At 41.1% G+C, this 14849-nt stretch overlaps 1 protein-coding gene across 1 annotated transcript in view; it reads right to left on the reverse strand.

Annotated features, from left to right (window-relative positions):
• The window catches only part of PSMA1 (proteasome 20S subunit alpha 1), a 376247-nt gene extending 362418 nt beyond the window's left edge, over nucleotides 1-13829 (reverse strand). The window contains exon 1 of the mRNA XM_083478733.1: nucleotides 13826-13829. Coding sequence (XP_083334859.1) covers nucleotides 13826-13827 — 2 coding nt within the window. The 5' untranslated portion in view covers nucleotides 13828-13829. The remainder of the gene's footprint in view (nucleotides 1-13825) is intronic.
• Nucleotides 13830-14849: the final 1020 nt, after the last annotated feature.

Consider the following 14849-nt stretch of genomic DNA (forward strand, 5'->3'; position numbering starts at 1 on the left):
CGTTACCCTTTGCCTTGTAATCAAATTCAATATTTCTGCTTGGAATCCTTCCAGAAACATATGCTGTGGCTGATCTATGTAGTACTATTCGAGCTTAGGCTACTGGTCATATTTCTCCTAAGAAAACTCTTTTGATTAACTCTTCTCATTAGTCAACTTGGTAAACAAATTACTGCGGGGAGCTTTCAAGCTTTGGTTGAAAGCCTGAGCAGTAGCAAACGATATCTTCTTTTTCTGCCCCCCCCCCCGAAAAATAGCATCGCCTCCTCTATCAGGTTGTCATTTCAGGTTGCTACAAATTCACATTACTCAGGGTTAATTGCCTCTGGCACAATAACTCAGATTTCTCCTGAGGACTGTTGATAGCACACTCTATCTAAAACCATATTTAGAGTTTATCCTTCAAGCAAGGTGCAACAATTTTAAACATTTCTTTTAAAAGTAGGATTGATGGCATCCCACGCCATGTTTCTGCTCCTAGTAGAGTTGGCTTTTCACCTCTCTGCAGGGTATAATTTTTCTGTCACTAAGTGGACTCTCCCACTTTGACATGTCAGTTAAAATGGTACATACATTAAATACTGTCCTTTCAAATGAAGACGGAATTAATTTTCCGTCTTGGGGATCTTGTTCTAATCTTTTGTGCATCTTAGTACTTCATCTCACATGTGGAGCTATAGGAGTTTAATTTCCAGATATACACGTGTGTGTGTGTGTGTGTGTGTGTGTGTGTGTGTGTGTGTAGAAAGCAGCCTTCCATTCTTATAAGAAAGAACCGGCTTACCTTTGACCCTCTATACTTCCATTTCATGCTACATTAATGCATATTCACATCTAACGTGCAAGTTTTGAAAATTGCAAATAGCATTAGCTGAGGGTTGCGATCATCATTGCTGTGCTGGCAGCCATTGTGGATGGAGGATTAACCCCTTCTTTCCCTGCTGCAATTTGCTTTTGGGGTGGGGGGGTTTCTGCTGTTTTCCTGATGATTATCACACACCCCAGCTGGTGTATTTACCTTTTTTTAAAAATTGCACATTAACATCACAACTCATTTGGTCCTCAATTAGCCCCTTAACGGACTTTGCTCACATGGTTACTGCAGTGGTGCAAAACAAATACACACATTTTCTTTTCTTCTGTGAGATGTGACATGAAGTGCATCACTCCTCCCTCCCTCCCTCCCTCCTTCCCTCCCAAATCTTCACAATTCAGAGCTCTTGTACATCTCTCTCCTGAACCAATCTCCTGCTTAAAGTTCAAGTTAAACCAAGTGCATTCCCTTTTCTCTATTAAACTATTCATTGTATCTGCTGTAAGGTTGTCTCCCTGGCAGAACAGGGCAGAGGTATTGCATTCCTCCTTCCTTTTCCCTCCTCACACCCCTTTTAAAATAGTTTCTGTCTCATTTGGAACAATCAGAGGGAAATTACTGGGAAGGATTTAGGCCAGTTCCTGAGGTGGTCTAAATCTCTACCCAGTTTGAATGTGCATTGAGTGGCTTCCATGCCCTTTGTGTGGTGGGCTGGTGTAGCAGCCGCACAAAGAGTTACTGCTGGCGGTGGGAGGAAGTTTCATTGCTTCCTCCTAAGGTTGCAGTGTGCTATTTTTGCTTGGGCTTCCCTCCTGCATGAGGAGCACAAGCTTAAGTGAGGAAAGCAGTGTTCAACAATTTCCAGCCAGCTGTTCCAGAGGATGTCTAAGCCAACTGAAGTGCTTTAGAACTGTGCCATGGGAGAAATTCTGGCCCACATATTTTTCTTCTTGCCTGTCTGATGCAGGTATATTGTTTCACACATGTTCAACCATTGGGCTGCAGCAGTGTTGAGTGGCTGAAAGGACTTTGGACCCAAACTATTTTCAGGTCATTTTGGACCAGCCCAATGTCAGAAAAGCCCCCTGAAAAATTGCTCTGTAAGGTTGGTGTCCTCTCTGGAACAGCACCAGAAGTAGTGCTAGGGGCTTTAAAAGGAAAAGAGAATCAACACAAAGCCTGTGGGAGTCTTTGTTGGACTGCCATGAATGGAAGAAGCCATTCTCTTTGTGGAAGGGCAACTCTGGGTCAAAGTACTGTCCTTGGAGGGAACAGAGCTCATCCGGCACGTCAACATGGATCTTTCCAATACTTTGGATTTGAATAAAGGTGGTGGTGGGGTTGATCCCCTTTGCCCCTCCATGAACGGACATGGTAAGAAAATATTGGATCTCGCTCCTCTTCCTATTTAATGTTTCACCTGGCCAACAAAGGCCCGTATAGTTAAAGCTATGGTTTTCCCAGTAGTGATGTATGGAAGTGAGAGCTGGAGGAGACTCTTGAGAGTCCCATGGACTGCAAGAAGATCAAACCTATCCATTCTGAAGGAAATCAGCCCTGAGTGCTCACTGGAAGGACAGATTGTGAAGCTGAGGCTCCAATACTTTGGCCACCTCATGAGAAGAGAATACTCCCTGGAAAAGACCCTGATGTTGGGAAAGATGGAGGGCACAAGGTGAAGGGGAACGACAAAGGACGAGATGGTTGGATAGTGTTCTCAAAGCTACGAACATGAGTTTGACCAAACTGCGGGAGGTAGTGGAAGGCAGGAATGCCTGACGTGCTCTGGTCCATGGGGTCACGAAGAGTCGGACATGACTAAATGACTAAACAACAACAACATGTCAGGCACAGTGGTCTTTTTCTAGGAAATGAGGTCCAGAACTACCCATGAATTCCTCCCTTGTTCTTTTATAATGGCAATGGTGCCCACCTGAAAGGTGCCGGAACTGAGTTCCGGCAGGTTCCAGATGAAAAAAGCCCTGGGCACAGCACAAGCCACAGATGTCATAACAGACCTCTTATCTATAAGACATATACCCATTCCTGGTATGCCTGTACATAATTTAAAGACTATAGGCTTGCATGGGTGAATCATCCGTCAGAATTAATCACCAGAGATAAGCTATCATATAACTGGAGGTCATCTGAGACACTACACTTTTTGATAGAGGTACCTGAACATCTGGCTAAGAGTAATCCAGTGTTCAGGCAACAAATATCAAGAGCTGAAGGGATGTTCATGCATTTGTGAATCAGTCCATCAGGTCAACCTCTCCATCACACAAACCTGATTCACATACATAGCTAATGTATTGTGCAGTTGGAAGACAGACCCAGTCCATAGAAGTCTATGTTTCGTTTTCTGCCAGTTAAAATTGTTTTCACACCTCTACTTACAAGCTATCAAAAATGCTTCATTGTCCTCTTAAACAAATATTGGTGAATGAACATGCGTTGAGTTGCCTTAATAAAAATGAACATGAAAAGGATTTCCTGGAAGGGTAACAGTATGGCGTATAACTCTGGGAGTTATTGTTAAATCAGTCCCATGTCACCAGATGTTCAAAAGGTGTCCTTACCACTCTGAAGGGATGATCCCACCATTTAAATAATGGTTTATCCCTGCTTTTATTTGAACAATTATTGGTTATTTCAGACTTGAAATGGGCAGATTAAGCTCTGTGAACCTCACAGCTGAAACCTCACAACACTGGCAATTTTCAGTGATTAAAGTAATTTACTTTATAAAGTGTAAAGATATTCCATAATAACTGTACAGCAAGTACAGGGAGGTGTAGTTTTCCTGGAGATAATCAGACCTCTGGGGATAAAGGGTCCTGGTTGCACCTCATGCATTGCAAAACCCAAAGGGCTTTATTATCTGATGATTACCCCACCCCCCTTTCCATGTCTTTTTGCTTAATTAATCACAGTAACATTATTGCCCAACTTCAGACAACAAAAATAATGAGAGAAGCTTTAAAAGATTCAAAAGACTAGAGGAAAAACAAGCGATCCCAAAGGAAAGGACCCGTGGTGCAGCAGAGGTTTACAAATCGAAAAACGATGCTTACATTTTGTAAAGTGCCCCCTTTAATATAAATATATTTATATTTTTAATATTGTAAGTATGTATATATAAGGGATAAAATGTACACTTGTTTTAATTGGGAGAAATGAGGTGATATATATATATATATATATATATATATATATATATATATATATTTGGACGTCATGTGTCCCTGATGCAGCGACCCTTTCATAAATCTAGGACTCAGGAAACATGTTAGAGCTGCACCCTAAAGGTTCTAGGGGGGAACCATGACTTTTTAAAAAGTGGTTTGATTCTGCTTTATATGTGTAGCAGAGGTGAGGCTTAGATGGAGAACCCATTAAACACTCCCACAATATGATCCCTACAATGCTGCTGCTTGTATTACAACAACAACAACAACAACAACAACAACAACAACAACATAATTATTTATACCCCACCCATCTGACTGGGTTTCCCCAGCCACTCTGGGCAGCTTCCAACAAAAATACAGGAAAAAGAACAACAACATGAAACATTAAAAGCTTCCTGAAACAGGGCTGCATTCAAATGTCTTCTAAAAGTCAGATAGTTGTTTATTTCCTTGACATCTGGTGGGAGGGTGTTCCACAGGGTGGGTGCCACTACCAAAATGGCCCTCTGCCTGGTTCCCTGTAGCTTTACTTCTTGCAGGGAGGGAAGCGCCAGAAGGCCCTCAGAGCTGGATCTCATTGTCTGGGCTGAACAATAGGGGTGGAGATGCTCCTTTAAGTATACTGGGCCGAAGCCGTTTAGGGCTTTGAAGATCAGCACCAACACTTTGAATTGTGCTCGGAAACGTACTGGGAGCCTATGTAGGTCTTTCAGGACCGGTGTTATATGGTCTCGGCGACCACTCCCAGTCACCAGTCTCACTGCTGCATTCTGGATTAGTTGTAAATTTCACACACTTGTATCTTTCTTCAGCAACTCAGGAGACAAAACTCCCTTAGGAGACACTCACAGCATGGGCTACAATTGACCTCACAGCCCAGCCACAATCCAGCACAGAACTCAGCATCTGAAGTCTATTGAGTTTGGTGGGCTTCAGCATGCTACACTCTGTATTGGAATGCAAGTCTTGAGATATATATAATGAGAGACAGGGCAGAGTTGGGTTCCTGGCAGTCATTCATGCCATGGCAGTTGCTGCCTTATTTTACAAAAGAAAAAGCATGAAAGGGATGCAAATTTTCCATAATTATACTTTTAGATTGTTCCTTAAATACCTGTCTCTTTTGCATTACAGGAAAAAGTTAGTGACTAAAGGGATGTATACCTCAGATATGCTAATAAAAATAAATGTCTATGGTTTCTGGCAAAATTATATATATATTTAAAAACCTCCAGTACTTTGCTGAATGTGAATATATACATCTCTTAGGCACTGTCGCAGTGCCTACCGAGGCAAACTTGGATAAAAACCACTACAGTGTAAAGATTAAGGCTGTGCTGTATTCTTTGATTTTCATTTTTAATGCTCCCTGCATTTAAATTACTATATTACTAATTTTATCTGCTATTGGTATTTATGCCTGAACTATTTACACACAAGATGTAAAAGGCAAGCAAAGTAAAATATTGAGTAGAGTAATTTTGGGGGTGGGGGTGGGAGTAATGAGGCTAAAAAAAATACAACAGCATTACTGTAGTGAGGATTTAAGTTTGGAAAATATTAAATATGGAGAAATAGGCAGTTAAGCTGTCCTACTTTGTCTTGTGTGGTGAGTCAAAGCAGATACTTCATCTAATTTGCTATAACACAACTGTAACTTAAGGTCAAATTGTACCTGTCCTGGTCTTCTGAGGCATTTAATCTCAGAAACAATGGGTTGTATTCAACATAGCGCTAACCAGTTCCATGCACAAGCAGAATGACTTCTGCTTGCACAACCAGACTCCCTTCCCTCTCCTCACTTTGCACACCTGCTAAATATGTTCTCCGTTCCCCCACCCCACCCCCAAAGTCTAGAGCTGATTTGGGGATAACTCAGGGTATGTGGTGGAGAGGAAGTCCCATGGCATAAGCGGGAGTCATTCTGTTCACATAATGATTTAGTTGAATACCAGACAGTGCTTCAGCCCAAAGACCACAGAATCTCAGCCAGCAATCCTGGGAACAACCTCGACCCACAACAATGGAGTCATTCTAAGGAGCCATCACTGGGCTAGATAGACCAAGGCCTTATCCATGCATACACAATTAAGAACAAATCTAAGCTAAGATACAACAAGGTTCCCATTATTCAAGGCACAGTTAGTACAAGTACTAAAATTCACCATATATATCCAGTGTGGTGCCAATTCAGTATATATTTTCAAATGCAGTAAGTGCATTCTGGGATATGCTCAAAGAACTATGTGACTAATTCCATATTCCCAAGAACTTGTTATGGGTTTATATTTCTTGAACATCAGATTTGCCTCTTGCTGCCCATGGACACTATTTTATGCTTCAAAAGCTATTTGTAACATGGTATGGGTGGGGTGGGTGGGTGTCTGTCATTAATGAAGGCAAAATACTCCACTTAGCACATCCAAGCAAGCTAGGTGTGCCTGAAGTCGATTTTCAGATCCAGTGTCTAGGAGGAAGCCCAAGCTAGCCAGAATATACTACCCAATAGCCTTTTAACGGGTAATACCTGTGACTCCTGCCATTTAACTATGGCCTCTAAAAGTTTAGCTTTATAGCCAGGGTTATCATTTCTACAAACTCCTTTCTCTATAAGAATGATTCTCACACTGAAACCATTTATGAAGATATTAAAGCAACTTCTGCAATGGACCAAATTTTCACTCGCAAATGAGAGAAGCAGAATGTGCAGGGTCTGTGAAGTCCAGGAGACACTTTGCTTCCCCCTCCCCACTCACTCCCCCCACCACCACCCCAGGAACTTGCTCAGAAACAATTATTGTGATTTGCAGCATAAAACATCTTGATAGATCCCTCATGGGATCACTCCTATCAGCACCTCTGTATTTACTTTCTCTATAATTTTACCTTTTATACATTTGCTTAATCAAGACACTCATTTATTGTATTCACCTGTGTGTGTGTTCAGGATCACCACACTCCTCAGATAAATCATCAGTTAGGTTAAGTGAATGCATTAACCTAACCATCTTTAGCATAATTATCTGATCACAAAACTTCCAGATCTCATAGGGGATGTCTGGTTTGTAGCTATTCAACCTCTGGTTATAATACAGGATAATTCGCCTAGCCATCAAGCCTATCATTATACTTTTCAAGCCGTTTCAATCCCCTTCTCTGAAATTATTTAATTCCTTTGAAACAAGCTCCCATTCATTTGACATAAGGGTGAGTGCTCTTCAAAAGCCATCAGCATTTCAAGGTGCAGAACAAATGGCAACCAACACCTTTCTGGGGAGGGGAGATAGTTGAGTTGAGCGATAAGGAATGAGAAAGTGCTTGATTGCATGGCAGTATTCAGATGGCCAGTTCTCCTGACTCCTGTTTTGATGCTATACGCATACTCACTGCCAGGACCAGCCTGGACAAAAGTACTATTTACAAAATTTACATGATTAAGGGTCAAAGCCTTGGTAAAGCCAGGAAAAATAGGACAGAAAGACAGGAGGCAAGCAATCATAAAAGACTGTAACTGGGAATTTGGGTTGAGCAGAAGGATTTGCTGAAACATTCACAGGGGGCACTGGGCAAGAAAACCTAAGGATCACAAATCGGCAAGGCAAGAAGCAGGGACACATAATTAAGGTTCTCTGTGCCAAAGCTTGAAGGCTGGGTGCCAATGAGGCCATAAGCCATCCCCACCCCAAGTATGAGAAATTCGAGACTGATTTCCATTATGAATAAGCAAACAATGGCAATTCCCATTCCCATTTAAATTATCTAATATTCCTACTCACAAAACCCCTTGGCCATGACATTTCCACCATAATCTGCTCTTCTCTTTGATAATACAGTTCCTTTTATCATTAATTGATGGAGAATGATAACAAAAAGTGTGTGGAAGACATTTTTGGCGTAGCACTAAAGTTTATCGGTTAGATTTATTCTCATTCTACTATTGTAATTATGGTGAATAAGAATTAGTCATATTTCCCTGAATCTCTAGCTTAAAGGAATTAATTGTTGATGTTTACAATCTGTAATTAATAAAAAATTTTATTGAAAGTGAGCCCAGAACTATAGCTATAAAGATCAGACATTAAGAACATTCTTCTTGGTGAATAAAGTATACAGTGAGATTTTATGGGCCATCTTATTAGGGTAATTTAGACAAAGACGTGTGATTACTCAAGGCGAATAGTAGTATTTCCACCTGAAGCTGGATGTGTGTATATGTGGGGGTGTAGTTGTGTCCTGCCTGGGGCGTTCTGGGCTTATTGTAACGCCTCAGGCACAGCATTATATAGAAATATCCTATTTTGAAACAAGCTTGCTCATTGCTGCTGTGAAAACATTAGGGTAAACATACACAAGGCAGCCAAGTCTAATAAACCAATTACCAGTACCAAGTCTCCTCATGAATTTGTTGTATTGGGCTGGGGGCTGCTCAGCTAAATTGGCAGCTCCAGAATCCTTGCAGATATATCTCCCTTCCTAATCAAAATGTGGTTTTCGGATAATGAAGTCGTTACATTAAGCAAAGGCAGCCTTTGCTCTAGTAAAGATGGCACACCTTCATGACCCCTTGGAATCGCAAGAACTGCACTGATATCACTCCAGTTCCAAGGGGACATGAGGTCTCAACTAATAAGATGATCATACCATGAGGAAACTTCTTGAGAATGAATGGGTGGTAGAAAAAGACAGCAAAGGAAACGGGACATTTTCAGTAAGCAGAGCCTGAACGAATACCATAACCAGGGCAATTCCAGATACTATTTGTCTTTCAAAGTAACTGTTCTGAGACAAAAAAAAAGGGAGCCTGCACCTAACTGCCATCCTTACAGGTTTACCATTCCTTCCTTGGATACAGAATTGAACCAGCACATGGATGGGAAAGGGAGATAATAGGTCAACAGCATCTCAATTCTTCTTCTGAACTCGGAAGAAGGTATTCTTCAGGACTTAGAGAGATGTTCCTTAGTTCTTTCTTTCCTTAACTTTCCCCCTCTCTTTTAATATCTTCTCCCTCCCCCCCTTCTCTATTTTTATTTTATTTAGATTAATGTTTTAGTTTGGATAAAAAAGATATTTGATATTAAGCTTTGTATTTCTCTTTATAAACCCTAATAAAACTCATTATTATAAAAAAAGACATAAAGATATGTTGCTTTTAGAAAGGACAATCCTTTTATTTATTCTAAAATGCATGTACCAACAACTCCCCCAACCCAGTGCTGGATTTATGTATAAGCTAAACAAGCTGTAGCTCAGAGCTCCACTCTCTTGGGGCCCCTCCAAAAATTTCACTATTAATATACTTCTTAATTGTATTTCAGTTCAACAATTTGATAAAGGACATATTTTGTTATGTGCGAATGGCTTTAGATACCTATTAGGGCCATAAATTACCAGAAAGCATATATTCAACACAAAAAACAGTGACAATTTGTTGTTGACAAAGGACAGCTGGACATATAAAGGGCCCCATTAACTTCAGTAGCTTAGGGCCTCATCAAACCTAAATCCGGCCCTGCCCCAACCTAGATCTGCATGCCAGGGGTCAGGTTAGGTCATCTTCAGGCAGGTGCAAGGGGCTAGTGGTGCTTGTGGACTGGGCCCTACATGCCCATTCACTCAGCTCAGCTTTACCTTGCAACAGGTGGCTGTGAATTGCCCACCATTTTAAGTTTACCCTGGAGTGCTGCAAAAAGGAGGCGTGCAAATAGATGCATTAGATGGCACTTTGCCATGTGTTTGTGTATGTCCTTAAATCTAGAGCTGGCCCTGCCACGGTTAATTTAATGTACCTCAGCAAGTTAGACAAAATACCCTTTTTGCTAGCATCAGATTCTATAGCTCCTAGGAGCAGATTGAGAGGCTAGGCCTCCCCCCAACCCAGAGGAGGAAATAAATCAGTTTCTGTGTGTATTATTAATTATTAGTACACATGACATTGACTGCTTTTCAGTGCCAAAGACTTTCCCCTTCTCCCAAGCATTGGATTGTTAGAACCTTTCATTATCTCCATGTGTGTTTTAGCTGGACCCTGTTGTCATTTGCAGGAAATGCCCAAATTCCTGTTCTTATTTGGTTCTCTGTGCCTTTATAGGGATGCTTCATTGGTTTTATATTATATTTTTGTTTCAGATATATTGTTTACTGTTTTTATGTTGTACACGTCTTAGAGATTTATTTATTTATTTTTAAAAAAATATTAAACCGTTTATAAATGTAAATAAATAAATTTATTGGTTACTGTGACCGGAAGTTGGCGGGGTTTCTGTCTGTTGCTATTAGAATTGGATTGTGGTTATTTTAGTGCTTGTTTTAAAGCTCTTGCATATTCCTGAAATGTAAAGTAATTTTATAATGCAAGTTGCTGCAAGACTTTTGTAGTTGGCATATAACCAATGAAACAACAATAATATACCATGCGTAATTGCAAGAAAGTAGCAGATAGTGAGCAACGTGAGAGCAGTGAACATGGTTAAATTTGTAGTTTTAATCAGTTGGGTTCTTTGGCTGCTCCTGATTGCTGCAAAAAGATGGGACCATTTCTGCTGGCCAGGTGTGGTTCAAGTTTTTGTGAAACCTTTCAGCTTGTGTTCACTTATTGGAATTCTCGCTTGCTTTCCTAATTTTAGATGTATCCTGTTCCTGATCAAAAGTTCTGCTCTAGACATGACTTCATCCATGTCTTCCACCACCTGGATCCACTCTTTGCAAGCGTTGGCATTATTGGTTAAAGTCACAAAGGTTGGTGGTGGTAGTTACTCTTTCTCCCTGTCAAACAGTTTTGTCTGGGTGATTCAAGGACCTGGGGCAATTCAGATTTGACACACCAAAGTTCATAGGAACTATTAGCTTTTTTGTCCTATACAACATATGCCTAGGAGCAATGGCATGCAGCCATTGGCATGCAGCTCCTTCAGACACTGGAATTCAGCTTCAAAAGTGGGGTCAGAAAAACTTGATATCTAACCACACTTACCTTGGAATGAACAGCATTAAAGCAGACTTCCTTCTCAGCCAAGCTGCATATGATCGCATTATAAGGCACCTCTGCATACTTAGCTGAGAGTACTGACTGGGGAGAAATTCATTTGGTTCACATTTTAATACGAACCTACTTAATTTGTTCTTCTGTAACCAATGCACAAACTGAAATGAAGCTATCGTTCATTACAGTGGTACCTCGGGTTAAGAACTTAATTCGTTCTGGAGGTCCGTTCTTAACCTGAAACTGTTCTTAACCTTAGGTGCCACTTTAGCTAATAGGGCCTCCCGCTACCGCTGCGCCGCTGCACGATTTCTGTTCTCATCCTGAAGCAAAGTTCTTAACCCGAGGGACTAATTCTGGGTTAGCGGAGTCTGTAACCTGAAGTGTCTGTAACCCAAGGTACCACTGTAAGTAATAAGCAATTGTGCTGTTTCTGTGTAGTCTGAAGTCATAGTTTAATTTTGAATCATAATCATAATAGCTCTCAGCTCATGTACGTAGTGGAGGGAGAGATAACAGAAAGGAGTGTGGGAGAGAGACATTGGGATTCACCCACCAATATTTTTTTTTAAACAAACTTTGGCCACACTCAAGCAAGGGAGCTCTATACAAAAGATATACAGGACTAGGGGGAAGAAAAAAAATAACTGATTAAAATTTAACCAGCTGCTGGGCAGATAGTTTGCCTCAGGCACATTTGTCAGTTTCAAAGGGTCCTTTTATTAATTTTGCATTTTGTATTTTGTTAGTGGAAAGAGCTTACTCTGCTGGGACTGCCAAAAGCTATACGATGCGAATCTTACAGCAGCAAAGAAGCTGTAGAGAATGCCAAGTAGGTTCAGCGCGCGGAGTAATCTTGGAAATTACATTTGTTTTATGAGTGCTAAAATATATATTAACTTCCAGGTTTAACGTTTGGTGAATGTAGCTATCACATTCGTTTCTTGATTGTTGATGACCCTCTCTTAGTCTTGTCTGTGTAACGAAGCCCCTTCCCCATGCCCAAAAGCCCCTCTGCTAAAAATGCAACCTGCCTTGCAATTTTTACTCTTCTCTTTGACATTAACAGCTGATTCACAGTTAACTTGTTTCTTTCTTTCCTTCCTGACAGTAAGTGTGAAAAATATAGTTCCTTGAACAGACTTTAATTTCCACAAAAGTCGGTCATAGTTTTGAGTTTTCTATATATGGCCAAAGAGATATTCAGAGTGAAGGACGGCTCGCAACTGAGAGTACCTCAGGTCTACAGTGGGTGAAGTGATCTTCCCTAGCATGTGGGAACAGATACATACAGCAGGTCTTTCAAACAATTTGTGAACACCAGTTAGAACTCAGGGGTTAAGTGGAAAACACAAACCTCTCCTGTGATACTAGGGATTTCACAAGTTTCACTCAAGTAGCTTCAAACAGCATTAAATACAAAGCAAAAAAGTATACCCCCAGGCTAGAATTTTCAGCAGACTTACCTGCAGGAGAATGAATCTCACTCTAAGCCTGAAGACAAAGCTTTGGGCTAGAGGTGAGGAAAAAATGAATGACAAAGAACTTTTGGGGGTTTTTTTTGCTCAATGCATATTATACTCCCTCCCCTCACAAAACACTTTTTGCTCGCAATAATTTTTATGCTCAATCAATACATGATGGGGATCATTCTGAATTATTTAGTTTTTTCAACAACCGTAGTTGTCAGCAAGCCTGTAACAGCCAGCTTCATTCCTGTCATTTATGTATCCTATCTGGCTGCTCTAGCTGAACTCACTAAAGATTCGACAAATCGGTGGAAGCAGGATGAGCCCCCAGTATTTTTGCAGGTACAAATCAGGGTGAACTTGCACTGATTCTGTAGGACTGTAGAAAGAGAAAAGCATTGAGGAAAAGAAATTGCATTCAAAACCTTTCAAATGAGAAAGAGGAAATTGGTGAAATGTTTATTGGCAGGGCAAAGGGTTATGATGAAATATTCATAGGCACAGGGTTTCAGTTGCGCTTACACAACTGGCTTTTAAGGAGGTCATGGGGCATTTGTGAGTTTCCTTTCATTCTATAAATCACCTGTGGTTTTCATGCTGTATCCTTCCTGGGTACCTGCACTTCAGTGAAAACCCAGGGGGAAGGCATCATCAGGTAACTCCTTCCATGAGGAATATTTCCAGTCAGGAAAGGAGGAAGGGTTATAGCATCTGCTTTGCATGCAGAAGATCCCAGATAAAATCTCTGACATCTCCAGGTAGATCTGGAAAAGAAGATGGGCCAGTGGTCTGAGTCAGTTTAGGGGCAGCGTCCTCTGTTCCCAGGTGGGCAGTCAGGAAGGCAGCAGAAGACTGGAGAAATGGCTTCCCGTCTACTACTAGGCCAGGTTCAAGATTCCATTAGTTTACAAAGTCCTGAGCAACTTAGGCCCAAGACACCTTAAGGACTACCTTACTCTATAAGTCTCCAGCCAATCACTGAGATCACCTTGAGGAACACAACAAGTAGTCCCCACTCCCACTCCTATGGACCAGAAGTTTCAAGTTCAGGATCAACAAAGATTGTTCAGGTTTTTTTCCAAGTTCATGCAAATATAAAAATTCAGACCATTTCTTGGTTCTTCTTCAGCTTTGGTTTGACCTCTCGACTGCATTCAGGTGAGAGAGTCCCTCAGTTTGTCTCACTTTTCCTTATAATTTTTAGAAGAAGAAAAATTCGGAAGTTAGTTTGAATAGGAATAATATTTTGAAGGGAGAAACAAAATCGAAAATCAAACACTTACCACTGAAAGCTTAGTCCCTCCTGAGGTTGTTGGAGGAGATGATTTTAAATAAAAAATTTAATAATTTGTACGATTGATGCGTAATGTCGGCTGGTGCATTTTCATTGCTTGTCTAGCCTCCTTGAGTGTATAATAAGATTTCCTTTAAATGGAAATATGTACATAAAATAGAGAGTTGTAGGTTTTCCCCAATAGTACTCTTCAAGCCTTTTGCCTGCATTAAACATGTGATAGTTATGTCATGTGCTTAGTGTAGGCCTTTAAAAGAGATTTTTTGTTGGAGCATTAAGGGAATAACAAATATCTCTGGAATGCTATGCTGCCATATGTTAGCTGGAAATCCTTCACACTCAAGCCATGCAAAAAATAGCATAACTTCTAAAAACAGCAAGAAGGTGTTTGTAAAGGGGGGGGGATCTTCATTGATTTAATTTCAGAACTAGATGCAAATTGAAATGCACCGGGATACACAAATAGTGACTTGGATCATGAGCCATAAATTATTTGTAGTCACCATTTGTTGTTGTTTAGTTGTTTAGTCGTGTCTGACGCTTCATGACCCCATGGACCAGAGCACGCCAGGCACTCCTGTCTTCCACTGCCTCCCGCAGTTTGGTCAAACTCATGCTGGTAGGTTTGAGAACACTGTCCAACCATCTCGTCCTCTATCGTCCCCTTCTTCTTGTGCCCTCCATCTTTCCCAGCATCAGGGTCTTTTCCAGGGAGTCTTCTCTTCTCATGAGGTGGCCAAAGTATTGGAGCCTCAGCTTCACGATCTGCCCTTCCAGTGAGCACTCAGGGCTGATTTCCTTTACCCACTCCCAAATCCTCTGCATACGCAAGAGGACTCAGAATTGGTTTGGTGGGGTGTTATCTTACCCCACAATGCAGGTTAGATAAGGTCTATTTCTGCTGAATCCAAAGCTCATTGCAATGTGAGAGACGCCTTCAACTTTCCCAAGCCTTCTGTGCATTTGCAACCATTATACACGCCCAGGCATAGAAATGTGCTCAGCAGCATCTTCCTTCTAATTTCTGACTCATCTTCTTTACCTTTTCATCCCCAACACCCCAAGAGCTCTAGGCGTGCTCCTTCTCAGTTATTTG

Source organism: Podarcis liolepis, assembly GCF_965112155.1.
Source record: "Podarcis liolepis genome assembly, chromosome: 1".
In the NCBI taxonomy this organism is placed as follows: domain Eukaryota; kingdom Metazoa; phylum Chordata; class Lepidosauria; order Squamata; family Lacertidae; genus Podarcis; species Podarcis liolepis.